Source organism: Zea mays, chromosome 8, assembly GCF_902167145.1.
Source record: "Zea mays cultivar B73 chromosome 8, Zm-B73-REFERENCE-NAM-5.0, whole genome shotgun sequence".
NCBI classification, from domain to species: Eukaryota; Viridiplantae; Streptophyta; class Magnoliopsida; order Poales; family Poaceae; genus Zea; species Zea mays.
Genome location: NC_050103.1, coordinates 171,383,938 through 171,411,710, shown reverse-complemented (window position 1 = coordinate 171,411,710; position 27,773 = coordinate 171,383,938). Strand labels below are relative to the sequence as shown.

Here is a 27,773-nt window from a genome sequence, read left to right as displayed (position 1 = left end):
GATAATTATTGAAGAACGCTCATTAATTTCCGGTAATGGCTTATTGGCCTTCACTAGTCGGTGAAAATTAGCTATTTTTATACCAATAAAAATTAGCTAATATATGTAAACCAGGTCTAATTTTTATGGGCCTCTTACCGACCAAAATTGATTAGATTATTGTTACAATAGTTTTAGTCAAAAGCTAGCTATGCTATAAAAATTTTGAATTAAAGTGAGTTTCGTAATAAAAATTGCATACTTTTAAAATAAAATAATTAAAAAACAGTTTTTAGAAATACAATCAAACACCTTATGCTATAAAAAAATTGTAATGTACCTACAAATATATAATACTTTACTTTAAAATAGGCCTGTGCCTTCTCGGCTCTATATGGGCTGCCTCCAACGAAGCGCCATGGCCATGGGCTCCACTGTGTCGGGTCCCACATGAGGCCGCGCCTCCCTCCAAATGTTCCCTCCCTGCCTTCGTCTTTGTCGTTGCTCGCAAACTCCCTGTCCTCCCCTGTTACAAATACCCCCACCCGCCCGGACAGCTTCCCTGCATACTTGCAGCTCGCACATCTCATGGTGTCGCAGGAACGACAAGAGCCAGCTGTGCCTAGCAGCAGCAGCAGCAGCGCCAAGCGCGCAGCCACGTCCATGGACGCCAGCCCGGCCCCGCCGCTCCTCCTCCGCGCCCCCACTCCCAGCCCCAGCATTGACCTCCCCGCTGGCAAGGACAAGGCCGACGCGGCGGCCAGCAAGGCCGGCGCGGCCGTGTTCGACCTGCGCCGGGAGCCCAAGATCCCCGCGCCATTCCTGTGGCCGCAGGAAGAGGCGCGGCCGTCCTCGGCCGCGGAGCTGGAGGTGCCGATGGTGGACGTGGGCGTGCTGCGCAATGGCGACCGCGCGGGGCTGCGGCGCGCCGCGGCGCAGGTGGCCGCGGCGTGCGCGACGCACGGGTTCTTCCAGGTGTGCGGGCACGGCGTGGACGCGGCGCTGGGGCGCGCCGCGCTGGACGGCGCCAGCGACTTCTTCCGGCTGCCGCTCGCCGAGAAGCAGCGCGCCCGGCGCGTCCCCGGCACCGTGTCCGGGTACACGAGCGCGCACGCCGACCGGTTCGCGGCCAAGCTCCCCTGGAAGGAGACCCTGTCGTTCGGCTACCACGACGGCGCCGCGTCGCCTGTCGTCGTGGACTACTTCGTCGGCACCCTCGGCCAGGATTTCGAGCCAATGGGGTAAGTAAGGTAGTAAGAAGGAGCGCCGGTTTACATTTACCGCACGTCGGCGTGCGGTCGAGTCGGGACTCGGGAGACGTATGAACCCCCGTCCCGTCCCATGCATGTGTGGCAGGTGGGTGTACCAGAGGTACTGCGAGGAGATGAAGGAGCTGTCGCTGACGATCATGGAGCTGCTGGAGCTGAGCCTGGGCGTGGAGCTGCGCGGCTACTACCGGGAGTTCTTCGAGGACAGCCGGTCCATCATGCGGTGCAACTACTACCCGCCGTGCCCGGAGCCGGAGCGCACGCTGGGCACGGGCCCGCACTGCGACCCCACGGCGCTCACCATCCTCCTGCAGGACGACGTGGGCGGGCTGGAGGTGCTGGTGGACGGTGAGTGGCGCCCCGTCCGGCCCGTCCCGGGCGCCATGGTCATCAACATCGGCGACACCTTCATGGTAACGAAACGAAAGCGCTCGCTCCTCTGTTTTCCTTGGCCGCTCTTGTCCTGTGTGTATATTCAGTTGAGCTCTCTCTGTGCTGTTATTTCCCGAATCCTAGTGGACCTAAACGGGCAGGTTATTACAGCACGCACACGTAGGCATGTCATGTAGCTAGTACATACATAGCGATGCCGATGCAAATGCAATAGAGACATGCGTTCGAGTTGGTTCCTATCTCGGCGGGCTACGGCAGGTACACGCGGCCGCGGCGCGCTCTCTCTAGTCTATCCGCGGCCGCGCCCAGGCCGATCGAGGCTTCCGGGGGAGAGTTGCGACAAGAGAACGGACCGAGGGGGTCGGCTAGCGGTAGCAAGTTCCCTGTTGGTTTGTGGCGTTGGAGCGTTGCGGAGAGGCTTGCGCGGCGGCGGGGACGTCGACGGGGACGTGGCGGGGAGACGATACGATGGGTGCCGGGCAGGGCAACGCTTTCGGCGGGTGGCCGTGTCCAGGTGCGCGCGGCCTTGTCGGTTTCCCCCTCTCGGTGTCCATGGCCGAGAAATGGGTCGACGACCGAGACCGACGCTCGGTGCGGCGCCCATCCCGTCTGATCCGCCGCGCCACGCGAGCGGCCCTATGCGATGCCGCACGGGCGCGGAGGGCCGTCGCGCGGAGTATAATGTATAGTATATAGTACAAGGTTGGTTGGAGTCGGGTTGGGTTGGATCGGGTCACCGGTACGTGGTGGCTGCTGTTGCCCCCGCCGTTTCCGCTTGCACTTTTGTCGCGGTTTCGCTGGCGATCCGGCACGCGGCGCCCACACCACGCCGGGGCTCCAAACAGCTCGGGCCCTTGGCCGTGTGGGTGGCAGGCACTTGCACGCGTCCGGTTGTCGCGGCCTGGCCCGCCGCCGGGCGCACCGCAACAATGAGACAGCCCGACACGATGATTCTTGTGCACTGTGCTAACCCGCATGCCATGCAGGCGCTGTCGAACGGGAGGTACAAGAGCTGCCTGCACCGCGCGGTGGTGAACCAGCGGCGGGCGCGGCGGTCGCTGGCCTTCTTCCTGTGCCCGCGCGAGGACCGGGTGGTGCGCCCGCCGGCCAGTGCTGCGCCGCGGCGCTACCCGGACTTCACCTGGGCCGACCTCATGCGCTTCACGCAGCGCCACTACCGCGCCGACACCCGCACGCTGGACGCCTTCACCCGCTGGCTCTCCCACGGCCCGGCCCAGGCGGCGGCGCCTCCCTGCACCTAGCGAGCCGGGCCAAGGCCGTCTCTTTCGCCCCACGTGCGCGCCCAGCTGGGCAGGTGGCCAGACACGCGGCCCGCGGGCCCCGCGCCGCCTTGCCATTTTTTGACGCTGGCCCTACTGCTGTGCTACTAGTGTACATATGCAAGAGTACATATATATATATATATATACGTATTTTCTATATATTATATATAAAAGCAAGGCGGCCCGGTGCCCTTCTCTTGTTTTGTCCACAACTGTTTGATCCCATTATTCTATGGACCATGGATACTTCAATGTTTGTACTAAGACCGTGAACGTGGGATTCTTTTCCTTCCTCTGTGTTTTTTCTGAGAAAAATTAAACTGATTTCTGTGAAATTTCTTTGTTTTAACAAGAAAACAGAAAAATTACATGAGGAAAACGCTCCATTTATTTCAACAAGAAAAAAATACATGAAACAGAAGGAGAAAAAACGTGTTCGTTCTATCATTTTCACACGAGAAAAAAAAACATAGAAAACAGAAAAACTCCCCGCGTTCAGATGAGCTCAAGAAAATGGAACGACACGGACGTCACCCGCGTCTTGTAGCAGTGGGCGCACGGGTGCCGAATGTTTGCTGGGCCCCCAAGAGAATCGCTTCTCCTCACGCTGAATGAATGAATCAACGAGGGAAACGCTGCACCCTGAGTTCCAGACGTTTCCGAATTCCAAACGTTTTTGTGGCGTGCGTCCATGGGGCGCCCCCAAACTTCGGACGTTTCCGGCGCTCCAACAAATCTTCTCGCTTCACACGTCACCGTCGTCCCGGATTCATTTGCCTCGTCGCTCCACCATTCGCTGCTCTCCTCTCCACGTACTCTTACCCTGACCTTTGGGAAAGAACTGAACATTCGAGATGCACAACAGTTCAAATATAACATATGCAGCACAAGATCGTTCGACTGCTATCCGACAAGCCAACAACGTGCCCAGTAGAACTGAATGTACCTGTGATTTCCAGCACTAACTTACAGCAACGTTGTGAAAAAACAAAAACGAAAACAAACGGCAGAAAAAACAGATGTATTGTTCTACAGTTACACCAAATATTTTCTGGTCCTTTCAGCACCAACAAGAGCCATACGCATATCTAGAAGACAAAATTCCTCTAATTTCACCCCTACGTGGTAGCAGTTCCTCCTCAACACAGTTCACGTGCTAGCGTCGAGTTCTTTGGGCCGCCACATCGACTTCTCGACGCAGAGCAGGCCCTCGCTGCCCTTGGTGTAGGTCATCCGCACCTCCCACTGCACGGACTTGGCCATGCTCTCCAGCTCATTTATCGTGTCCGCGGTGTCCCTCACGATCAGCTTGCCCTGTGGCCTCAGTACACGGTCGACCTCGGCGAAAACTGCAGCCAGTTTGCATCTGTAAACAGGCAACACAGATTTTTAGTATCTAAAACACTGCAGGCAAACGCCACAGGTTTTAGTCGCAAGAAGCAATAAAAGCATGCAAACAATGCTACGTGTACGTATCAAAGGAACATGTCAAAACTCGTTGCATGAACGATCATTGATGTTTCCTTGCTGAACTAGTCACATCAGTCTGCTTCAACTTCTGGGTTTCACTAGTAGATATACCAGAAGGGTAGAATAATGTGAAGAGCAAGAAATACAGACCTCTTTCTGAGCTTTGAGAACAGATGGTCCGCGTGCAGAAGGTCATACGTTCTTGGGTAAGTGCTGAAAGACTCGCACCAGTCATGGTACATGCCAAACAAACCGCGCTCGTAGATGATGGGCAGCGTGTCTGGTGAATCGATCGGCACGATATTCATGACCCAGACCTTTTGGTCCCTCAGAGCTGCAGCAAAACTGCCATGCAACAATGTAAAGCATTAGTCAAGAAGAAGGTGTACAGTGCATTTCTCCTTGTCAACAGTCTTCAGTAACAAAAAAAAAGTGTTATGCTTGACTGAATCTTTCAAAGAAATATGCTTGATGACTTATGGTGGACAAGTTGCCTGTTATAGTGTTATGTTTTAATTAACTATGTGCCAGCTTGGGTAACTAGTAGTTATGTAGTGTGATCTGAATTACCAAAATATAAATAAATAAATAAACATGCCCAAGAAACTACGAAAACCATTTACTTACCCTCCATAGACAGCTCTCATGTCCATGACATTTCTCACTTTGGACCAGTCAATTCCCATGCCATTCACATACGATTTACTTACAACCCGTTTCCAGTGGGCATTATCTGCCTCAAAATCTTCATTTGCAGGCTTTCCATAGACACCAACCTTGGAACCATCAATCCAGAAAGGGGTCTTCTCAAGCCTTTGCGGCCATAACTCTGGCCATTTTGATCCTCGGACTTTTGAGCCACCAGGCAGTTTGTGCATGCATGCTTCCAACGGTACATTCCTGCAAATCAAAAGGCTGTGTAAGCAAAGCAGAGAAGCACTTTTCTCCATTGAAAATATACTCTTCTCAAAGAACCGAAACCATACCAAGCAGCATCTGCATCATCAGATTCCTTGCACAATGGCGGGCTGTTTTCAGATCTTTTCTCATAGCAAATATTGTCCATTGGTTTCTGATATATGACCATACCAACTTGGTTTAACTTATCCTTAGTCTTGTTGACCATCTTCCAGCACATGGACTTTGTCAAAGTAGACATGGCTGAAAAGGGTATGTGGCCACATGTTATGTTAGAAATAAAATTCAATTTTGAACAGTTGGTCCATAGCATGTATTTTGAACAAATGCAATCCTTCTCCATCCATGAAAGAAGTTGACCCTTCATACTTAGGATTATTCAGTACTTTCACTCATGTCTGCTGAATTTGTTCTCTTGGTAGTTGCTATACAAGAAAGGGGGAAGTACAGAGTAGCTAAACTTATACAAGCTATAGTCTGATATTTGTATGAAACATAAATTTTGGTATGGATGTCTTATTAAAATGGGAGGTTGTATAATATTTTTCTAGCCTACCTCAACTTGCTTGAGACTAAAAGGCTTTGTTGTTGTTGTTGAGGCTGTATGGTGCTTTGACTTTACAAATCAAGTTATCAGCTACCCTACTTATGGATATACACCTCTCATAAAATGATGGTAAGAAGTTTCGATATGTCACATTAACATAAGAACTTCATTCAGTTAGGGTACAACGAAGTTAAGTAGTTACGGAAATACCATTCCAAATCTCAACATCCTCTGGGAGCTTTTGGTAAACAGGAGTGGCAGACCAGACAAAGTAACCACCAGGGCGTAACAAGCGGTTCAATTCCAGCAAAAGCATGCCACCTAAAAGTAGCGAGCCAGCAATAAGATTCAGTTCTATAGCAAATCAATAAATGAAAGGAGGACATGTCAATATGTAACCAGCAGGACAAACCTTCGATGTGCCAAGGGACCCTGCAGCGAGCGCAATGAATGACATCAAAGACTCTGCTGGGGTACGGAAGTCTCTTGGTGCCCATCACAGCTGATATTGCTGGAATTCCCCTTTCTAATGCAAATTGTACTTGAGCTTCATGCTCATCTTTTGGAGCAAAAGACATGGTAAGCGCATCTCTATCAAACATGTAGCCTCCAAAGCTGGCAACTCCACAACCAACATCCAATATGACACGGCTTCGTTTGCCCCATGCAATATCAGGTAGTGCCTGTGAATGGCAGTTTAATCAGCATAGGGTGAAAGCAAGTGTGATAACATTAAGTTCAAAGACGCAACATGAAACCTCAATATCATGGTACAGTACTCAGCTTATTTGCTATATTAATGTAGGGATGAGACTAAAAAAAAGGAAAGTTTTATCCGCCAGAATGAGAGGCTGAAAATACAGGGATGACTAATGTTGCTTAGTCTAGCACATACAAAGTTACAAACTGTCCTCAACACCTGCAGATTTCTATATGGTGCTATTTGACAAATTATGTTTGTGGAATAGTATAACAATAAATCAATCACTGATGCTCAAAAGTGTGAGGCAGACAAGTACAAGTCTAAGGAGTGACTAATATGAGATGCTGGGATGATTATAATATACCTGCTGAATAGTATCAATATAGTGGAGGGCACCATTCTTGAACTGAGTCCCACCCCCAGGGAACAAGAGATAGTCACCTGAGACCTTAACCCAATTTTGATGCCCCTTGTACTCTGCAAGCCTAGTGTGAGGAACATTGCTGTACCATACCTGCAAAAAACAGCACAGCGTGGTAATAAGCAAACACGCATCTTGGTCAGCTAAAGATGATTCGGTGTTGTACAATTCAGAATAAACAGAATCACCTTGTCCCTGCTCTTTGGCCACTCAATTGGCCGTTTATATCCTTCTGGGAGTGGAACAAGGCAGGTAGGAGGCTCCTCAGGGCAATGCCTCTCACGATGTTCATAATGTTTGGTAGTTCGAAGCTTCTTGATAGCCTTCTCGTTGTCAAGGCAAGGTATGTAATCTGTTGAGGCACTACTATTACATAATTTCCAGGTATAGCTGGTTGCATCGCCTGAAGACTTCGGTAACGCTTGGACTTCCTTTTCATTCTTTGACTCTGCAGCCTGTGTGGGGAATGAACCGTTCTGGGTATTTGACTCCTTCAGAAGCTCTGATTGGGCCCCATCAGGAAATACCTCGTTGGAGTTTGAGCTCTGATCCTTCTCTCCATTTTCTTCCACGTTCTCTTCTATTTTAGGTTGCTCCTCCTGAGCGGCATCGCCATCAGGCTTCTCTTCTTGACCGTCCTTACTCTCACCATCAGTTTTTTCATCACCACTCTCATTTGTGATTTCATTGTCTTTCTTCTCCACACTCTTCTCCCCATCATCATTCTTCGTTTCATCTGACAGCCCTTCTGATTTTCCATTTGCGTCATCAAACATATCCTTGGTCTCCGCTTTCTCTACCGGCACTTCCAGCTCTTTCTCTTCAGGCTTCTCATTGAAATTCTCTTGCTCAGAAGCATCCTGTTTATTCGGTTCCTCTGGGACTGTGGCATCATTGTTGTCGGTGTCCTCAAATTTCTCGGACCCTTCACCAGCAATGCCAGGTGATGCCTCCTGCGACGCCCCGAAATTGACAGGCGCAGGCTGTTGCTTCACCACCGGCTTCTTATTGGACGAAATCTCCAGCGGGAAGACAGTGGACGAGGTCATCATCCACGCGCCGACTAGGCAGAGCGCCACAAAGAGCACGACCGTGGTGGTTGTGCAGAACGACGACGACGACGACGATGAGGACGGCCGGCGGCCGTCCATCTTTCCACCTCGGCCAAATGCCATCAGTGCCTGGCGAACATGTACCAGAGCACCAGCCTTCACGTGGTTTATCTCCACCAACAACCACGGCTGGACCAACAGCCCCCCCAAAATCGCAGCTTTGTCTGCCCTGTGTATGCTGTTACGACTTACGACCGCGCGGCACCTGAAGCAAACCACAAAAAAGAAACTAAATCGCTGCGGGTTTAAATCAAGCTGCTGGATCTAGAGAAGGAAACGGAGATCTACTCAAGCGACACCGAAAGGACGGTCCCGGATTGGTGCTATTAGCATCTTGTTTCCTACTACAGCGTCTCTTTGAAGAAAAGAACGCGGAGAAATCACCCCGTAAGGCCAAGCATGGAAAGAAATTCAGTAAAGCGCGGGCATTAAAACCCCCCCGTCCTGCTCCTTCCGCGGAGAGCTACGGCACCTTCCAATTGAGCTACTAGCTCTCAGCTGGGCGCAGAACCCGCACTAATAAATGGCGGATTCCATCCAGAAAAAAGAAGAAGAAGAAACAGCTAAATAATCCAGCACCTCGCTCGCCTCCTCGTTCGCTAGCTCATCGGCGGGGAAGGACGGGACCAGCTCCGCTGGATCCACGCCAGCAAGCGGGTGCAAGGAGAGAGGGAACGGAGCAGCAATGCGGAGGCGGTAGGCTGGTACCTCGCCGGAACCGACCGGAGCGGTCGCGGTGGCCCTCCGAGTGGATCTCGAGGCGAGGCGCGTCCTTGGGTTCTCTGCCTCCCCGCACTGGGCTCGCCGCGTTATAAAGGCAGGCGGGCAGCGCAGTGGAGGTGGGAGAGTGGAGTGCAACCTGTTTGTGTTAGTGTGCCCAGAGCGGAAGCGGAGGAGATGGGTCCGCGTTATAAAGGGCCTGTTTGGTTCAGCTTTTTTCTGACCAGCTTTTTTAAGAATCTGGCTGTGAGGAGAATCTGGCTGTGGGGAGAAACTGAGTATTATTAGCATTACGTGCGGAGAAAGATAAAGATGTTCATAGGGCTCAGAATCTAGAAAGTGACGGAATCCTACTATTGCAACAACTCAACCGATTATATGTTTATGTTGATTTTAAATAGTTTTTATCTAAACGTTTTTTATAAAAGCTGACGCGTTTGGCAGTCCACAGCAGCTTTTGCTGGCTAGAAGCTGTAAAAAGCTGAAACAAACAGAGGCAAAGGCAGACGACCGTGTGTGTGTGTGCGCGCGCGCGTGTAATACACAGTACGGGTTAGATTAGTCGGGAGATTTTTTGACCAAAATGTCTGATCTGAGTGTTCGGTAGTTTCGTGGATTTGCCCTTTTTAAAATGTTGCTGTTTGTCGCAGAGGCTCAGGAAGAAGAAAAATTGCTTCAGCCGCTTACTCATACTCGTTATATTTCAAACTGCACTCTATAGAGTGCATATATACGGTCTAACGTATAAAATTACATGGTCATACAGACGATCTGCTGATCATTGCTAACTGAGTGAAAGAGTTATTGGTTGAAGGCAGGTTGGCCGAGGTCATGATCCAAAGTGGACCGCAAAATGCAGATAATAGTAGTACTTACTCCGTATTAGGCGAAGGGCGTTGGGCGTGTGAGTGTGAGTGTGACGGTACGAGTGGGCCATCGGCGGCAGCAATAAGTGCGTGCGCGCCCGGCGCCCCCGTCCGCGACGCGACGACGCAGCGCATCGTGCTCGTCCAGTGCACACCCACACCGTCCGCTGTTGGGCGGTGCGGGTCCTCGGCGCAGTGAACCGGGCGCGTGCACCCCGCTCCCGGGTGTCCGCTTGTCGGTGGTGGCTGGCGTGGGCGTCGGCATCGCTCGGCCCCCCCGGGGCGTCACGAGGCTGCTGATTGGGAGCGAGTGGAGTGGGGGCTGGTTTGGGGATAATCCCATTCCCACCCGGCCCACTACGCTGGGGCTGGCCCACTAGCCACTAATGGCTGGGCTGGCTAATGCCGCCTGCCCAACAACCAGTCCCTGTTCCGTTTCCAATCAAAAAAAGGAAAAACTCTGTCCTGGGTGGTGGCGCTGGCGCCATGGTGGACTGCTCGCCTAACTGCTCCTCATTTGTGCTAATCGGCGCGTGCTCGTCGTTCGTCTAGAGACTAGAGAGTAGAGAGTAGAGAGAGAGGTCGTTGACTGTTTCAACGTCGGAGGGTTACGTTGACCGGTACTACTGCAGTTGTTAGTGATACCTAATGTTGTTGACGACTTTGCAACGTACAGTAAAGCTGCCTACCGATGGGGAACGGTCCTTTTTTAAAATCTGTCTTTGCACGTACAGTACATACCGTCACTCTCGTTCTCATTCTCATCATCCGTCAGGTCTGCCCGTGCCGCTTGAAGCAACAAGGCGAGTGAGCGAGCCACCGTTCTATCGGTTCGCCGAGCAGAGATCCGGCGGAGGAGTGAGAGTGACTGTGAAGGAAGCACGGTCAAGTGCCGCGCACGTGCTGCTCCTGGATCCGATCGCGTTGCCGTTGCCGACAGGCCTCAGCCATGGTAATGATCGCGCGCACTGCTGGACCGGACGATGCGTCGTCTTGCAGAGTTGCCGACGCGACGCGCTGACACGAGGGACCTATTAATCGTCCATCAGGCTGCCTAATCATGCCTGTCGGGGAGGGGGGGGCGAGCTCACCCGTTCCTAAAGCTCGGGTCATGCTCCAGGATCAGGTACGAGCTGCGCTTAGTCACCTTCCGTCACCGTGCACGCACCGCAGAGAGGCTCCATGACAGCGAAAAAAAAATGATGTAGTCCGTTCATTTTGTAAGAAGACTACGCTATTTGACTTAGATTTTTACATTCGACCACATTTTTAAAGCTTAGATACAATCCTATCTATATATTATACACCATCAGGTTATATTTGTACTCTACAATTTATAACACATTTTTCGTCTTTCTTTAGATATATTTCATATAAATACCATCCCTATATGGCCGACAATAGTATGCCAAATATATTACTCATAAAGTTATGATAGCTTAGTTAATTTGTGCTTAACTTACAATTATTATGTTAGGATGAAATTCAATTCAAATATCAAAAAAGTAATGTCCTGCCGGTTGGTTTAGGACAAAGAAGATCATATGGACCTGCCGTGCGGCCTGTATCTCGGGAACGTATCTGGTGCAAACCAGCTCCTCCGTGTAACCGTGCAAACTTCTAATCTGAACCACATGAATTAAGCCGAGTATTTCATCCCCGTGGGCCTTCACTAGGCTAGGCCCCACCCAATTCCCTTTTTCAAAAGCCATATGTTGAGCCTGGAAAAATTAGCTTTTTAAAAAATTCTGTTTGTATTTCCTCGGTAAATAACTGTCTCTTTTGACATTTTTCTACATTTGCTTACATTATTTGCAACGTAGCTGCATGTATACTGTATATAATTCTAAATGCTCTAGCAAACTGTTCACACGCACTAGCACTAGTGTGTAACAAGTTTAACTTATTCTTAGTAATTAAGATATCAAGATTAATTTTGATAAGCGCTAATGTGCTGATCAGTACATGTTTTATATGACAATTAGGATAATGCTGATGTGCAATTAATATTTTTTATTTGTAACTAGTGATTAGCATGGTAAAATTAGTGTGAGTGTATATTTGTTAGTGCAAATAATATAAATCTCTACTACTCTATAAGAACCTAACGTAGACCACACCATGCACCATGGTTCTGCCTTTAATAGATCTGCACCGTGTGTTCGCCTTTGTTGAATCTGCACCGTACATCCATGACTCCGTGTCCGCCAACGCCTGCGTGCGTCGCCCCCCACCTTCTGCTCCACGCGAGCAACCCTCCCACTCGGTCTTCCATCCGTCGCCTAGCCTCCCGCCGGCCCTAGCTCTTCTGCTCCACGCAAGAGAACCCTCCCACTCAGTCTTCCATCCATCGCCTAGCCTCCCGCTGGCCCTAGCTCACCGCGGTCCTCCCTCCGCCACCCACCCCTATCCCCTGTTGCCGCTGTCGTTCCTCCATCCACGGTCCCTCTCAGATCTCCCGCAACACCCAGCCCCAATCCCCCACCCACAGGAGCCCACCTTCCCGCCCGCTCGCCTATCTTCCCTAGGCCCCAACCCATTTGAATCCAATCCGCGTTGGCGTGTATCGGTGATTCGGCGATGGGATCGATGGAGGTGTGTGACCTGCGCAAGGTGTGGGAGATCCATGAGCTCAAGGCCAAGCTCGACGCGGCCGGCGCCCAGGCTACCTTCGATCGCGTTGCCAGTCAGGTCCAGTCCATCACGCGTCGCCATAAGTGAAGCATCAAGGTCCTCTCAGCAATGATTTAGACGGCATTGGGATTGTGCTCCTCTCTGCGACTATTATCGTCGTGTGCCACGCCGCCTCGCGCTACTTCGTCGTCGACACCTCGAGGATTAGGATTCTACTCCGTGTGTCGTTCCATCTCCTTCCATGCGGACGCCCTAGCCCTCAACAAGCTCGCCACATTGCTCTCCTCCTCTGTCACTGCGGGTGGTGCTGGGGGCAGCAGTGAGCAAATTCGGGCAGGTCACCCATGTGCCGCATCAAACCACAACCGCCCTCGCCCTTGGCCACGATCTTGGCTTCCGACGAATGTGTTAGGGACCGTAGGCGACCTCATAACGAGTGGAGAATTCAGGCAGGTCTACCTCGGCATGGACCTCGAGTCCAGTGAGATCCTCGTTGTCAAACAGGTTAGTCTTACATCTCGATTCTGGTGATTTGATGGATCTTGTGTTGTTTTCTCGCTGTCTCAGTTTATCTATGTATCTATTCATTCATTCCACTCTAAATTGCTTACACGAGAGTCTTTTTACTAGGCACATATAACATAACTCGAGGAACTTCTCCCAGCCTGATATTGTTGTAAGTACACTGTCATTTCAACATTGTTATCCTCTTTTTTTGGTTGTGGTGTTTGATCTAGGTTGTGTTGTTTGATCAGAGGTATATTGGGATGACATGGGAGGAAAACACGCTAAATATTCTACTGGAATTTGTTCCTGGAGGCTCCATCCAATCGCTACTTGGGAGGCTTGGATCATTCCCAGAGGCTGTAAGTATGTGTAACTTATTCTATTGATGTTTATGTGCTGTCACTTGCCGATAAATGAATTTTCCAGTGTTACTTGGTTGTTTCCTCCTCGGATTTGATTTTATGAATGTTGATATTTATCACCCTCATGTTCTAGGTGTTGTCTCTAGAGTATAAATTATTTATTCCATTCAGATATGGTGGGGCTAGATCCCCTGCTTGGTTACATGAAAATTCAAATCTGGCATCTGAACAAAGGCAGCGGAAGTTGTTAGTACAGTCGTGCATAATAGTCACAAGAGTTAGCAACTTGTCATGGAATCCAATGTACTTGAGGCACTGTCGACAAACTTCAAATCAGGTCCAAGTACAAATGCACACACAAAAGCGTTACGAGCCAGTTCTTGTAAGTATCACTCAATCTCATGTGGGGTATAATCCTTTGCTTGAACTGTGCAGTTAATTTTTAGAGTATTTTCTGTTGGTCATGCTAACAAAACTTCGTACAATTGTTTTCCAGCTATAATACGTCATAACCAGCCTGAAGTTTGCGCATTTTGCTTGGGAAATGGCTATGTTGGATTGAAGGATGCTCTTGGTTCAAATGATTCTAGACTTCAAAGGTATGACATGATAATAGCACATGTAGCATTCTGCAACACATGTTATGCAATCAGGTTATTTTCTTAAAATGGTGTCATAGACTATAGACATGGGGTAGATGGAGTGATTCATTCGTCGCTGCCACAAAAAAACTAACAATGTACGTCACACCATTTCCTTTTTATACTGTAAGCACTAGCTGGTACATAAAGAATAAATGGCACCCAGAATTTTGCTAAATAAAAGGCACCCAAGACTTTACTGAAAGAACATGATGTGATATTGTGATGTTACACTTTAGCTTGAAATCTTGCAGAAATGCAGCAGCAATGAGTCCATGTATTTTAATTTCACCAATATCTTACTAAAGATGACTTGCCAAAAATATTCTCCATTTATGGAGCTTACCCATGAATATTGAGATTCAAGACTGAAGAGTAACAAATGGCTATTATGCTAGCTATTTCACTGCTTACAGTATGAATCTTCACTCTTATGGTGTTTTTTCTATATTTTTGTAGAATTTGCTAAAGTGCAGGGCATTCATAAAATGCAGGTATAGAAAATAGATTGGGAACCAAAGGTAAACTTAGGAACCAAGTTTGTTCAATTGTGTGTTCACATAATGCTCCTGTTCTTTCTGAAATGTCATCACAGACAACACCACTTCCAATTTGTTTGCCCCTACTAATCACTGTGAAATGTCAAATTGCATAAGACAATTTTTTCAGATGAAGAGCATCTCCATAGATGGAATGCCACATGTTGGGTAGACCAACTAACTTGGTTCCAAGTTGATGAAGTCATGTTCTGCTGTCAATTTCTATTTTTCTATGTTTGACGCTTTGAGCTGGCTTCCAAGTTGGAATACTATAATTCAGGTGGAATGACAGGTACATGCGACTTAGTAGTATTTGACACCATTGACAGAAAAGGAGGGTTGTGATGGCGCCTGTGTCTAGGATAAATCTGTTTATTTCTGTTAGATGAGGGATTTATTTGGACAATTGAGACTGATGATTACAGTAGTATGTTTTTTAAAGGAGGTCAGATGAGCATATGATTGGTTAAAACATTCAAGTTTTTTTTATCATTATGTGCTTGCTTAAGATGTTACTTCTGTTTAGCGTAGTCTTAATTGAAAACAACCTTCCTACACACTTAGTTGTTGCTACCTTTCTTACACAATAATGACACTTCACCTGTTGACACTTCCTACACACTTATTTGACACCATTGTAGTAGCTAAAAATGTTAGTAGTGTACCACAATAATTTCCTTTCCAATTTTGACATCTGTATGGCTTTAACAGATTTTAAGAACTGAGAATTGATTCTACTATATTTGTGTTTTAGTTTCTACTAGCAAACTCGTATGTTTCTAGCAACAGATGTTTTCCTGCCACTGTCATTATCCCTGGTTTAGTTGAATTTTCAAAGATGAAGCAAAAGGTGTTTTCGAAAAAAATCTCATTTTTGCTAGGGCAGACCTGGAAATAAGACCAAAGTAAAGCAATGAAGCTGCAATTAATTAGATAATGCTACATTCATGCTTTTATATTTTGATAATGAAGTTGTTCTTATCTTGAAAATGCCTCCCTTCGCTGCATTCACGGAGAGTATGCTTATCTTTCCTAGGTGTGTGGTAATATTAGGCTATCAACTTGTCAATACTTCAATTGTCTGAACATCCTTTCAGGTAGCTCACATTTGGATATTATCGCCCATTGCAGACTGGATTTCAGGCCGGGGTGTTAGGTCTGTTGGTGTGGTGCTAGCGCAGGGATTCGTCGCGAAGCCAGAGTCGCTGCCCGACGGGACGACGAACGTGATGATCTGGTAATGCACCATCCCGACACTACTTGTACAGAATCTACCCAAATATGATTGCAGATCTAGATGTTCAGCGGAGTTTTCCACTTTTAATTGATTCCAAATAGAAGAAATATAGTAGTTTGCTTTCTTAGAGAATAATTTGCAATTATATAAAACATATATCTGCAATGGTTCTTATCATGTGACTTGTTAACTGCTCTATAGTGATTTGATTTCCTTTCACATAGACTGAAGCAAACTACTCTATATATTTATGTTCACTAGTTTAGCCATAGGTTCCAAACACTTGCTCAGATAAGACTACAGAAACAATCGAAGCAGTTAGCAGAGTGGAACACTGTTGCCTTCTCATATGAACTTACAGCTACTAAACACAAAGAGGTACGCCATCTTTTCTATATTAAACCTCCTTGGTCTGAGTTCTATACAATATATTATTACTGCTACCTTCTCTACAGCTGCAGATGACCCCTAAGGATTCTAAACTGGTGATGCTAAAAAACTGGTGATACACTACAATCAACAAGGTATGTATGCATTCTATATTTTAAAAAAATCAATTACACTTCTCTTCCAGCATGAACTTACTGCTATTTCCTTTCTTCTACACCTTGGTGTGTGTTTTTATGCAGTTATTTAATAACACTATTACACTACTTTCCTTTTCAACAGATTGATTCACAACAAGTGTTTGGCTGCATATAAGAAACTTTCATCGTATGAGGTCTCCCGGTGGGTTGTTGAAAGGATGGTCAGTCTTCATGACCAATATGAAGAAGACTGGATCATCAGATTTTTTTGATCTTGGCTTGTAATTCTTTGCTGTTCCCAACAATCCAAGCAAGGCATGTTGCAACACCCCACATCCAAGGATGTATTCTTTTTTATGGTAATAACCCTTCAGTTATTTTTTCACAGAGGTTTAGTAATTCTGCTTTTATGTTGTAGTTTTTTAGATGCACATGATTCAATAATTACATTGTGTGTAGATGTATATCACTATAAATATCCAGTAATAACAACCAGTTACAAACTTTTAAGATTCAGTAATTTCTTATTTGTTTTAGATTTATTATTAGGACAATGTTGAGTGCCCTGTCACTCGACTGGTTGGCACACCCCGCTGGAAGTTTTTTACTTCCAAAATCATGAAGAGTATATGTGATCTTGACAAGACCCCTGGACCTGGCCGTCAGGTGAAGTACGGCAATTTGGAGGTACAGTTTTTAGTAACATTTTTGTAAAATGCAATAATACTTGAGTAATAACAACATTCACTCTTGGCAAACACATCTGATGATCCAGGCAAACACATCTAATTTTAACTGACAATTACATTACCCTTTGATTTTTTTCAGTTTAGGAATGCTGTTGAAACTGCGTATGCTGGTGAGCCTTCAGTCTGCGCTATCTGAAGCTATATCTTGCCTTGATCATGAGCCAAGCAAGGTTGCAGCAATGGCGGCTTTGAAATCATTTCTGATTTTGAGTATTCAGATTCGGGTACGGTCGTATATTAATTTTTTAGATTCAGATATGGACTATTCATATAGGATTTTTGCAGGGTTGTCTTGTTCATCCCACCTATCTCTGCCTCCTCCTCCGTCTACTGTCGTGCTTAGCTTCACTTTCTGACTGATATTTTGATGTTGCGTCACAGGTGAAGTACTCGCACTCGCAGGAGACGGGGAGCCCTACCAAGTGTAAGATCAAAATAAAGGACATGCTGCTGAGGAATAGAAAGAAGCAATAGCCTAATATATTCCAAAGACACGAAATGGAGAAGATAAAATAGATGTTGTGGTTGTTGACAAGGAGTCTGTTGGATCTGTAAATAGGCATGTAATTGGAGCTAAGATTCTTTACGGAGAAAGAGCTTTGGGTCTTTATCTTGCCAAGCACAACAATAAAGAATCAACGGTACGTACCATTTCCATTTTAATTTTCACATTAATTGGTTGCATTGTATAGTTAAATCAAAATGAATGGCTGGTCAGCTTACATATTGGCTAATTGACATTAAGTGTTTTACAGAGCAGTTAAGAGATTTGTTCATTTCATTGTTAGTTTTTATGATAGGCTAGAGACATGATATTTTTTTTCAAGCAGGGTATGTCCACAATCAATTAAAATATTATTAAATGCCCATGTTCTATTCTTTTGTCTGTAGGAGCACTTCTCTTCAGAATTTCTGAGCTTGAACAACTAATAATTTGTCTTTTTTCCGTGTGGCTTGTGACAACCCAGTGCTGCTGCCCTACTAACTGTGCTTGAGGTCTCACGAGCACTCGGAGGCTAGGGCGACGATCTTGTGGGACGACGCGCTACAGTCGGGAGGGGGAGGCTTCTAGCACAAGTGCTACAACCTCTTCACCTGCAACAGCCACTCGTTCGTGGCCGACTACCTCAACCAGCTCGCTTACAACAGCTTCGTGGGTGGGCTGAGGAGCCATCTCTCCGAGAAGGAATTGGAATTGCTAATTGAATCTACTGGTTCAGAGCTGTATGGTGCAACATCACATTATTTGAAGTGGGCTACTATCATTTTTTATCTTAGCTACTATTAAGCCATTGTTATTGTCACACCCGGTTTTAAAAAGGCAAACCGAATGCGAACCATGTACGTGCCAGGATCAGTTATTCACGTACACAGCAGTTACATAATATGGACATCATCACACAGTGCTCAAAATAGTATTAATAAGGGAAATAGTCGATTACATCATACGTCTGAGACGTCCATATAAGTCTTACAATAAATCAAAGTGCGGAAAAGAAACGTAGATAACGCGGCCTTCACAGGCAGCCGACTGGGGGTTGCCGCTAACCCACACCTAGAACTCGTCGTAGTCTTGGAACTCCTGGAAGTCTCCTTCCACGGCTTCATCTTCGCCTGAGCAGTGGTTGCAATGCTGACAACCTGGAGGGGGGGGTTTGGTGTGTAGAGCAAGGGTGAGTACACATCAACATACTCAGCAAGTATCATGTTTGGCTGTAGTGGACTAGCTTTATGTGGGGATAAGTCAAGCAGTTGCTTTTAGTTGGTCAGATTATTACTTACTAGTAGAAAGCCAAGTTTTAGCATTAACCCAAGTTATTAACCCAAACGTACTCCTTTCCAAACGGAAAGAGTACCACTTACCAGCACCATAACCATGATCAAAACTATCAATCTCATATCCACCTGTACCGAAGTATCTCTGATCAAGTACCACTAATCACTGGAGCTCCCTTGGCCGCTCATAACCGTGAGCACGACTGATATATCAGTTTCATAACACTCTGCAGAGGTTGTGCACTTTACCCACAAGCCGTGATTCCCTCTCTGGCCCGGGCTTGCAAGACCCTTATTCACTCCCGAGGTGAATGGCCAGGGATTCACTACGAAGCCTTTACAAAGATTCCCCGGGACTGTAGCCACCCGTTAGGTTTCCTAAATGCACCGCACTCCTCCCCAAGGGGCGAACCCAAACTTGGCAGAGCGAGCCGCATACACCGAGCCCCATTGACGGCACGACGGCTAAGTGAACTACACCCCGGATCCTCTAATTATTCAGCTAAGGGCACCCCATTCCACCCTCATGGTTGCACTGTTTTCCCGGGCGGTCATCCATAGAACAGGTCCTTACGGAGAGGCACTCAAGAAACCGCTCGAGCCCCCTTGAAGACCACAAGTACCACATCATAATAAGAGAAGGGAAAACAGCGTATCATAGATAATCTCATCATGTTCATTGATTATAGGTTGAGCAATAGCATAAAGCTAAACAGTAATAATCCAACCCAGATAGGTAAACAAGGACATGGATAACAAAAAAACTAGTCAATCCTTAGGTATAAATGTGTAAAGCGGGAGGTGAATTAAATAATGAATAGGACAGAGATAGGTCAAGGGACACTTGCCTCCACCAAACGACTGCTGCTCAGGGGCTTCTCCTGCGGGTTCCTCGGGCTCTTCGACCGAATCGTTCTCTATGCGATTGCAAACATACATACATCCATCCACATTTAATACAAAAGAACAGTACACCATACAAGGGAACAAATAAAGTAAGTATGCATCAAGTATGACATTCGATATCGCATTTGTTATGGTTAGAAAGAAACGGGAAAGGGTCTCGCAGGGGGTTAAATCTTATGCACTAACGATCAATTACAATTGGTTCTTAACAAAAGAATTCTGTTACATATACACTAATGGAAACCTAATCACTTTAAGTTGATCAACATTGCACGAGATAAACAATTAACTACATGAATCAATTAGCATAACGGAATTTTAAATTAAACTTCCTATTTCCATGGCATGAACAATGATTAACCTACCTAAAATAAAGTAACTAGGATCACAGAAAGTAAATAAAATAAAATAAAAAAATAATAATAAAAAAAACAGAGGGGGGGCGGTTGAACCGGCCCTAGGGGCGGTTGAACCGGCCCTGCGCAGGGGCGGGGGCGCGGCCGGGCGGGCGGCCAAGGCGCGCGGCCAGGGGCGCGCGGCCAGGCGGGCTGGGGCGGCCAGGCGGGCGGCCGGGCGGCCATGGCGCGGCCGGGGGGGGGGCGGGCCGAGCCGGCCATGGCGGCGGCCATGGCGCCGAGCGGCGAGGGGAAAGGGGAGGGATGGGGGGAGAGAGGGAGGAGGGGGGGCTCACCGGCGTTGGGGAGCGACGGCGAGGGGCGGCCGGCAGGGGGCGGCGGCCGAGCAGGGGGCGGCGGCGGCTTAGGGCAGGGGCGGGTAGGGGCGGCGGCTAGGGAGAGAATCAGAGAGGGAAAAAATGAGAGGGAGAGGGAGAGGGTTTTTGGGGAAAAAGGGGAGGTGGGGGGGGCGGCATGGGCCAATTGGGCCCAAGGGGGGGGGCGCCAGGGGCGGCTGGGCCGGCCGGGGTCGGCCCACGGCGCGGGAGAGAGAGAGAAAAAGAGGAGAGAGAAAGAGAGAGAAAAAGAAAGAAAAGATCTTCTCCTCATTTTCGAAATCCGATCTTTCTACATGAATGCATTTGCACTTTCAAAGCAATCAAAAGAAATGCAAGGTTCGGCATGGTGCATCAAACAACATAAAGTATTTAGGGTTTTTCATTACACGGGAATTCCAAACCGAATCCCGCTAGAACTTTGGAAAAGGTCAAGGTTTAGCGAGGGAAAACGAAAAAGGAAAGGTAACGCCCGAATTTTGGCGAGTAAAGAAAAGAAAAAAAAATTCAACTGCAAAAATTCGGGGCGTTACAAACCTATCCCCCTTAAAAGAATCTCGCCCTCGAGATTCAGGGCTGGCTAGCAAAGAGCTCTGGGTACTTGGCCATCAAATCATCTTCACGCTCCCAGGTTGCTTCTTCCTCAGAGTGGTGATTCCATCTGACTTTGCACATTCTGATGGTCTTCCTTCGGGTGACTCTATCTGCAATCTCAAGGATTTGCACTGGCTTCTCAACGTAGGTCAAGTCCTCCTGGACTTCCAGACCCTCCACTGGCAACTGCTCTTCTGGCACACGCAAGCACTTCTTCAACTGAGACACATGAAAGACATTATGCACAGCAGACAAATTCTCTGGCAAACTGAGCTGATAGGCCACTTCTCCTCGTCTTGCAAGAATCTGATACGGACCAACGTAGCGGGGTGCTAGCTTGCCTTTCACTCCGAATCTTCTGACTCCTCTGATCGGTGATACTTTCAGATAAACAAAGTCTCCGACTTCGAAACTCAGCTCTCTTCTTCTTGTGTCTGCATAGCTTCGCTGCCTTGATTGCGCTATCTTCAGATTCTCTCGGACCATCTTGATGTTCTCTTCGGCTTCAAGCAAAATGTCTGGCCCAAACACTTGCTTCTCTCCAGGCTGATCCCATTGCAACGGAGTTCTACAACTCCTTCCATAGAGCGCCTGAAATGGTGACATCTTCAAACTGGCCTGGTAACTGTTGTTATAGGAAAACTCTGCATAAGGTAATCGCTTGTCCCATCCGGACTGATCTTGCAACACACAGGCTCTCAACATATCTTCGAGAATTTGATTGGTCCTTTCGGTCTGGCCATCTGTCTGCGGGTGATAAGCTGAACTAAAATTCAGATGTGTGCCCAAGGCTTCATGCAACTGCTGCCAGAAATGAGAGGTGAACTGCGTTCCTCTGTCTGACACTATCTTCTTTGGCACACCATGAAGACAAACGATCCGAGATATATACAATTCTACCAATACGGCACTGCTATAGTTGGTCTTAACAGGTATGAAGTGGGCTGACTTGGTCAAATGGTCCACTACTACCCAAATGGAATCGTAGCCGGCTCGAGTGCGAGGCAATCCGACTATGAAATTCATACCGATTTCATCCCATTTCCACTGAGGGATCTGCAACGGTTGCAACAATCCAGCTGGTCTCTGGTGTTCTGCCTTAATTCTTCGGCAACTATCGCACATAGCCACATGCTCTGCGATTTCCCTCTTCATTCCGTACCACCAGAATTTCTTCTTCAGATCCTGATACATCTTCTCACTGCCAGGGTGAATCGAGTAAGCTGTCTCATGAGCTTCCTTAAGAATCAATTCCCGAATGGACTGGACATTGGGAACACACAAGCGGTCTCTGAACCTTATCACGCCTTCTGCATCTTCTCGAAAATCTTTGCCTTTGCCTTCTAGAATCAGTCGCCGGATCTCACTGATTTTCTCATCATTCTTCTGCGCTTCTTTGATTTCGCGCTCCAAGGTAGGTTCCAACTCAACTGTGACTCCTCGCGAATTGTTCAGAAATCCGAGACTCAACCTGTCAAACTCTTTGGCCAACTCATAAGGCATCGGACGAGCGACCATCAGATTGACTTGACTCTTTCTGCTCAAAGCATCTGCCACTACGTTTGCTTTGCCTGGATGGTAATGAATTTCCAACTCATAGTCTTTAATCAACTCTAACCATCTTCGTTGCCTCATGTTCAGCTCTGACTGAGTGAATATGTACTTCAGACTCTTGTGATCTGTGTAAACATCGCATTTCTGTCCATACAGATAGTGCCTCCATGTCTTCAGTGCGTGAACCACTGCTGCCAACTCTAGATCATGGATCGGGTAATTCTTCTCATGAACCTTCAGCTGTCGGGACGAGTAAGCCACAACTCTTCCCTCTTGCATCAACACACATCCCAAACCTGTGTAGCAAGCATCGCAATACATCGAGAAGGGCTTGTGCACATCAGGCAAGACTAGGACAGGCGCTGTTGTCAACTTCTCTTTCAGCGCTTCAAAAGCCTCTTGACATCTCTGGGTCCACTTGAACTCGACTTTTTGCCTAGCAACGCTGTCATTGGTTTCACAATCTTCGAAAACCCTTCAATGAATCGCCGATAATATCCGGCCATTCCAATGAAACTCTTGATTCCTCTAGCATCTGTTGGCGCTTTCCAGTTCAAAATGTCTGCCACTTTCTTCGGATCCACAGCCAATCCTTCTTTGTTGATTATGTGACCCAAGAACAGGACTTCACTGATCCAGAACTCACACTTGCTCAACTTTGCATACAACTGGTGCTCTCGCAATCTCTGCAACACCATCCTCAAATGATCTGCGTGCTCTTCTTCGCTTTGAGAATAAACCAGAATGTCATCAATGAATACCACCACAAACTTATCAAGGTAATCCATGAATACACTGTTCATCAAGTTCATGAAGAATGCTGGCGCATTGGTCAAACCAAAAGACATCACTGTGAACTCATACAACCCATACTTGGAAATGAATGACGTCTTCGGAATGTCCGAAGGTCGGATCCTGAGCTGATGATAACCTGACCTCAGATCAATCTTGGAGAACACACTGGCTCCTCTCAACTGGTCGAACAGATCTTCTATTCTGGGCAACGGATACTTGTTCTTGATCGTGACCTCATTCAAAGCTCGATAATCGATGCACATCCTCTTAGTGCCATCTTTCTTTTCCACAAATAGGACAGGGGCGGCCCAAGGCGAGGTGCTTGGCCGAATGTAACCTTTCTCTGACAACTCATCAATCTGCTCCTTAAGTTCAACCAACTCCGGTCCAGATATTCTGTAAGCTCTCTTGGAGATAGGGGCGGTTCCAGGAAGAAGCTCTATAGCAAACTCAACTTTCCGCTCTGGTGGCATACCCGGTAAGTCCTTTAGAAACACATCTGGGAATTCAGACACAACCTTGATACTCTCAATTGGATCTGCTTCACTGCTATCGACAGCCATCTGATAACAACTTCCTTTCTTTGGCTCAGGCGGGACTAACTCAGTCACCACTTCTTCTCCTAGTGGGGACACCAACTTGATTGTCCTTTTATCACAACTGATAACTGCCTGATACTTATCTAACCAATTCATCCCTAGGATGACATCTATTCCCTGAGTACCCATTACTATAAGGTTGGCGGGAAATGCTATCCCCCTTATTTTCACACTTATATTCAAACAAATGCTATCGGCTCGAATTCTACCACCGGCTGAGTCAATTTGAATGGGGGTTGACATGGTAGTTATTGGAAGATTATGTGCTTCTACCCATGATGCAGTAATGAAAGAATGCGTTGCTCCAGTATCAAATAACACTTCTGCAATATGGGAGTCGACTGAGAACATACCTACTATCATGCCGGGGGTCTCCTGAACTGCTTCAGCCTCCAAGTGATTCAATCTTCCATGATTATAGCGCTGTTGAGGGCGGTTGCCTGCTATAGGCTGAGACACATTCTGCTTTGCTGGGGCATTGGGGCCTGACTGCTGCTGGGCTGCCTTCTTCGGGCATTGCATCACCCAGTGGCCTTGCTCTCCACAGTGGAAACATGCTCTGTTTCCGATCTGAGCTGGTGCTGCCTGATTGTTCTGCTGGTTTGCTGGGGCAGGAAGGCGAGGTGCCTGCTGATTCTGCCTCTGAAACTGACCTCCTGACTGATTGCTCTGGCGGTTCTGATACTGATTCTGAGGGTACTGCCTTTGAAACTGTTGATGCTGCTGAGGTGGACGCTGGTTCTGCCTGAACTGCTGAGGTTGATTGCCTGAGAAACGAGGGCGGCTGCTTCCAGGCTGGGGTCCACTGATCTTGCGCTTACGATCTTCCATCTCCTTGCGCTTCCTTTCTGTCATGATCGCTCTATCAATCAGGTGCTGGAATGTCGGGAAGGTGTGATTCATCAGTTGATACTGCAGGGGGTCGACCAAGCCTCTCAGAAAACGGTATTGTCGCTTGGCGTCAGTGTTGACATCCTCAGGAGCATAGCGAGACAATTGCAGAAACCTGTCTCGATACTCACTGACAGATGATGACCCTTGCTTAAGGGCCAGGAACTCCTCCTTCTTCACTGTCATCAGACCTGCAGGCACATGGTACTGACGAAAGCTACCTCTGAACTCTTCCCAAGTGATGGCGTCAGGATGGGCATGGGTGGCGAGGTAAGACTCCCACCATGACTGGGCTGCTCCTCTCAACAGACGGGGACCATACAGAACTTTCTCCCTGTCATCGCACTGAGCGGTATGCAACTCCCGCTCCACAGTGCGCAGCCAATCTTCAGCATCCATGGGGTCAGAAGAATGAGCGAACGTTGGTGGATGACCTCTCATGAATTCAGCACGCTTGTCTCTGGGCATCTGAGGCATCTGAGGCTGAGGTGGGGCCTGCTGCTGTTGCTGCTGCTGCTGAATGGCGGCCAAAGTCTGACCGATGGCCTGAACTGCCTGAGTCTGCATCAGAAACATCTGCTCGATGGACATCGGGGGCGGGGGCGGGGGCGGCAGGTGCTGCTGCTGGGGCACCTCATCCTGTTGAGCGGCTCGCTCCTGCTGAGCACGCCTTCCTCCTCTGCGCCTGTTCTCTGACATCTGCAGAATGCAACCACACATCAGAACTGATCTGGCAGATCTTGCAGCATAAGAAAAGAGAATAGAATTCTTCAACAGCACTGAACAGATGAGCATCTTCACTGATCTCCAACACAGACCACACAGCTTCTCAGATAGAAAGGAAAGTGGAATAAAAGGGGTTTCCCAACTATATAACTAACTCCATTAACATAATAGGTAAACCAAAATGCGGGGGATACCCACACTCTGATAACAGTCATTACAAAGATCCAAACCAAACATAGTTCATCATGACAAACATAAATGCACAGGATATAGCAAACTACCCTGTCTAACTAAGACTAACTAAAGCGAGGCTAACGCTAAGACTGAAGCTTCTATGTATATATTTCGTATTAATTACAAGATCCAACTCTAATGATCTATGGTTCTAGAGTTATCTTGGTCTTGCAGTCGGGATTGCCATACGACTGGTGTCCACGCTGAGGTGAGCGGTACGGGTGCTGAGTCCCGACGGGAGCGGGGGAACCACCATCCAAGTGACGACGTTCCGCGCGCTCAGCCCGCAGCAGGGCGATCTCAGCACGAGCCCTACTCAGCTCATCTAATGCATGGTCCAGCTCCGTGTTTAGCACGACGGCTAGGTTGACTGTGCTGCTCAACCTAGGATTGCCCTCACCGACGGGTGAGACAATCACGCATCCTGTGCTGCCAGATGGACGGCGGGGGTAATACTTCAGGTCAAGACCGTCAGCTGCCCCACCGAAAACCGAGCAGTAGTGCGAAAGCGCACGCCGTGCAGCATCCTGCATGGCTGCCTCAGCTGAGTCCCGTTCAGAGATGGAATAGTGCTCTGAACAGGCCTCTGCACCCTGAAGACTGTTCTCCGGGCAGCGCACCAAGCAAGTTGCCTCCCAGCGGTCCGGGTAGACCCCGCGACTATGCTGGTAGACCACACAGCGATACTCGACGGACCAAGTATGCCGGTCAAATGCCCGACGTAGCAGGGTGTCGAGCGCATCATGGAAGTGACACCCGCGAGCAGCGTCGCGAGTGATGGGTCGAGCAACCCATCCTTCCGGCTCAGGGTTAGCAGAGAAGTCGGTGTCGTGGCTCGAGCTGTCGTCGCCATCTCCGTCGTCTGGGTCTCCTCCAGCAGCTACTCCAGAAGCTGGGGCACCCAGTGGTGGTGCAGGGGGCGCCTCCAGAGGAAGCACAGGGGAGAAGCTCCTCACAGACTCTATCTCCTGTTGGAGCGAGAAGAAAGAGCTCTGCTGCTCCTGTCGTCGACGCTCCTGCTCCTCACGCAGGCGGTGGTGTAGTCTCTCCAAGTGGCTGGACTGTCCGGCCACGGGACGGCGAAGCGGACGCTCAGCAAGGCGGGAGGGTAAGAAGGGGATGACTGACTTTCGTGCAGTGTGTCTAAGTCGAGCCATCTACAAAAGACATCGCAAGCAAAAGGGTGAGAACAAAATTAATATGACCAGCAAATAATAAGTAAATGAAGGATCAGAATGAAACACAATTTTTTAGCAAGGTATAATATATAGTAGAACATAGGTTTGGTTGGTAGGACCAACTTTTGAAGAGATATCAAAGTCAAGGTAGGGACAGAGGTCTATAATCCTTAGAACGACCATTCTACTCTAGGTTAGCGGTCCTACAGTCAGCACGGCTCTGATACCACTTATGTCACACCCGGTTTTAAAAAGGCAAACCGAATGCGAACCATGTACGTGCCAGGATCAGTTATTCACGTACACAGCAGTTACATAATATGGACATCATCACACAGTGCTCAAAATAGTATTAATAAGGGAAATAGTCGATTACATCATACGTCTGAGACGTCCATATAAGTCTTACAATAAATCAAAGTGCGGAAAAGAAACGTAGATAACGCGGCCTTCACAGGCAGCCGACTGGGGGTTGCCGCTAACCCACACCTAGAACTCGTCGTAGTCTTGAACTCCTGGAAGTCTCCTTCCACGGCTTCATCTTCGCCTGAGCAGTGGTTGCAATGCTGACAACCTGGGGGGGGGTTTGGTGTGTAGAGCAAGGGTGAGTACACATCAACATACTCAGCAAGTATCCTGTTTGGCTGTAGTGGACTAGCTTTATGTGGGGATAAGTCAAGCAGTTGCTTTTAGTTGGTCAGATTATTACTTACTAGTAGAAAGCCAAGTTTTAGCATTAACCCAAGTTATTAACCCAAACGTACTCCTTTCCAAACGGAAAGAGTACCACTTACCAGCACCATAACCATGATCAAAACCATCAATCTCATATCCACCTGTACCGAAGTATCTCTGATCAAGTACCACTAATCACTGGAGCTCCCTTGGCCGCTCATAACCGTGAGCACGGCTGA

General features: G+C 47.9%; 2 protein-coding genes and 2 long non-coding RNA genes across 5 annotated transcripts; 3 read left to right on the top strand and 1 right to left on the bottom strand.

The window, feature by feature from the left end:
• The first annotated feature begins 555 nt into the window (after positions 1 to 555).
• LOC100276935 (gibberellin 20-oxidase 3) lies at positions 556 to 3,130 on the top strand. The gene is made up of 3 exons (NM_001150627.2): positions 556 to 1,220; positions 1,336 to 1,660; positions 2,627 to 3,130. The coding sequence occupies exons 1-3, from the start codon at positions 568 to 570 to the stop codon at positions 2,900 to 2,902; spliced, it is 1,254 nt and encodes a 417-aa protein (NP_001144099.2). The 5' UTR covers positions 556 to 567; the 3' UTR covers positions 2,903 to 3,130.
• Positions 3,131 to 3,794: 664 nt separating this feature from the next.
• LOC100273067 (uncharacterized) lies at positions 3,795 to 8,994 on the bottom strand. 2 transcript variants are annotated; one of them, XM_023300740.2, is made up of 9 exons: positions 8,674 to 8,994; positions 7,171 to 8,299; positions 6,926 to 7,075; positions 6,271 to 6,541; positions 6,069 to 6,179; positions 5,380 to 5,554; positions 5,021 to 5,293; positions 4,544 to 4,738; positions 3,795 to 4,289 (listed from the first exon to the last, which is right to left on the bottom strand). In XM_023300740.2, the coding sequence occupies exons 2-9, from the start codon at positions 8,155 to 8,157 to the stop codon at positions 4,073 to 4,075; spliced, it is 2,379 nt and encodes a 792-aa protein (XP_023156508.1). In that variant the 5' UTR covers positions 8,158 to 8,299; positions 8,674 to 8,994; the 3' UTR covers positions 3,795 to 4,072. The 2 variants fall into 2 exon arrangements, with proteins under 2 accessions (XP_023156508.1, NP_001340490.1); NM_001353561.1 differs by having other exon boundaries at positions 3,856 to 4,289; positions 8,803 to 8,968.
• Positions 8,995 to 15,881: 6,887 nt separating this feature from the next.
• On the top strand, positions 15,882 to 16,480 carry LOC103636419 (uncharacterized). Its single transcript, XR_002264002.1, has 3 exons — positions 15,882 to 15,978; positions 16,056 to 16,124; positions 16,270 to 16,480. It is a non-coding gene; the product is annotated as an uncharacterized lncRNA (long non-coding RNA).
• Positions 16,481 to 16,632: 152 nt separating this feature from the next.
• On the top strand, positions 16,633 to 18,169 carry LOC118473172 (uncharacterized). Its single transcript, XR_004852260.1, has 4 exons — positions 16,633 to 16,814; positions 16,956 to 17,100; positions 17,258 to 17,517; positions 17,845 to 18,169. It is a non-coding gene; the product is annotated as an uncharacterized lncRNA (long non-coding RNA).
• The last annotated feature ends 9,604 nt before the right edge of the window (positions 18,170 to 27,773 follow it).

Bases quoted from the DNA above. Each gene is read 5' to 3' on its own strand.
- LOC100276935 (NM_001150627.2), top strand. From the start codon at position 568: ATGGTGTCGCAGGAACGACAAGAGCCAGCTGTGCCTAGCAGCAGCAGC. The intron at 1,221-1,335 runs GTAAGTAAGGTA...CATGTGTGGCAG, and splicing joins CAGGATTTCGAGCCAATGGG to GTGGGTGTACCAGAGGTACT. The intron at 1,661-2,626 runs GTAACGAAACGA...CATGCCATGCAG, and splicing joins ACATCGGCGACACCTTCATG to GCGCTGTCGAACGGGAGGTA.
- LOC100273067 (XM_023300740.2), bottom strand. From the start codon at position 8,157: ATGGCATTTGGCCGAGGTGGAAAGATGGACGGCCGCCGGCCGTCCTCA. The intron at 6,180-6,270 runs GTTTGTCCTGCT...CGCTACTTTTAG, and splicing joins GGTCCCTTGGCACATCGAAG to GTGGCATGCTTTTGCTGGAA. The intron at 4,290-4,543 runs GTCTGTATTTCT...GCCTGTTTACAG, and splicing joins TTCTCAAAGCTCAGAAAGAG to ATGCAAACTGGCTGCAGTTT.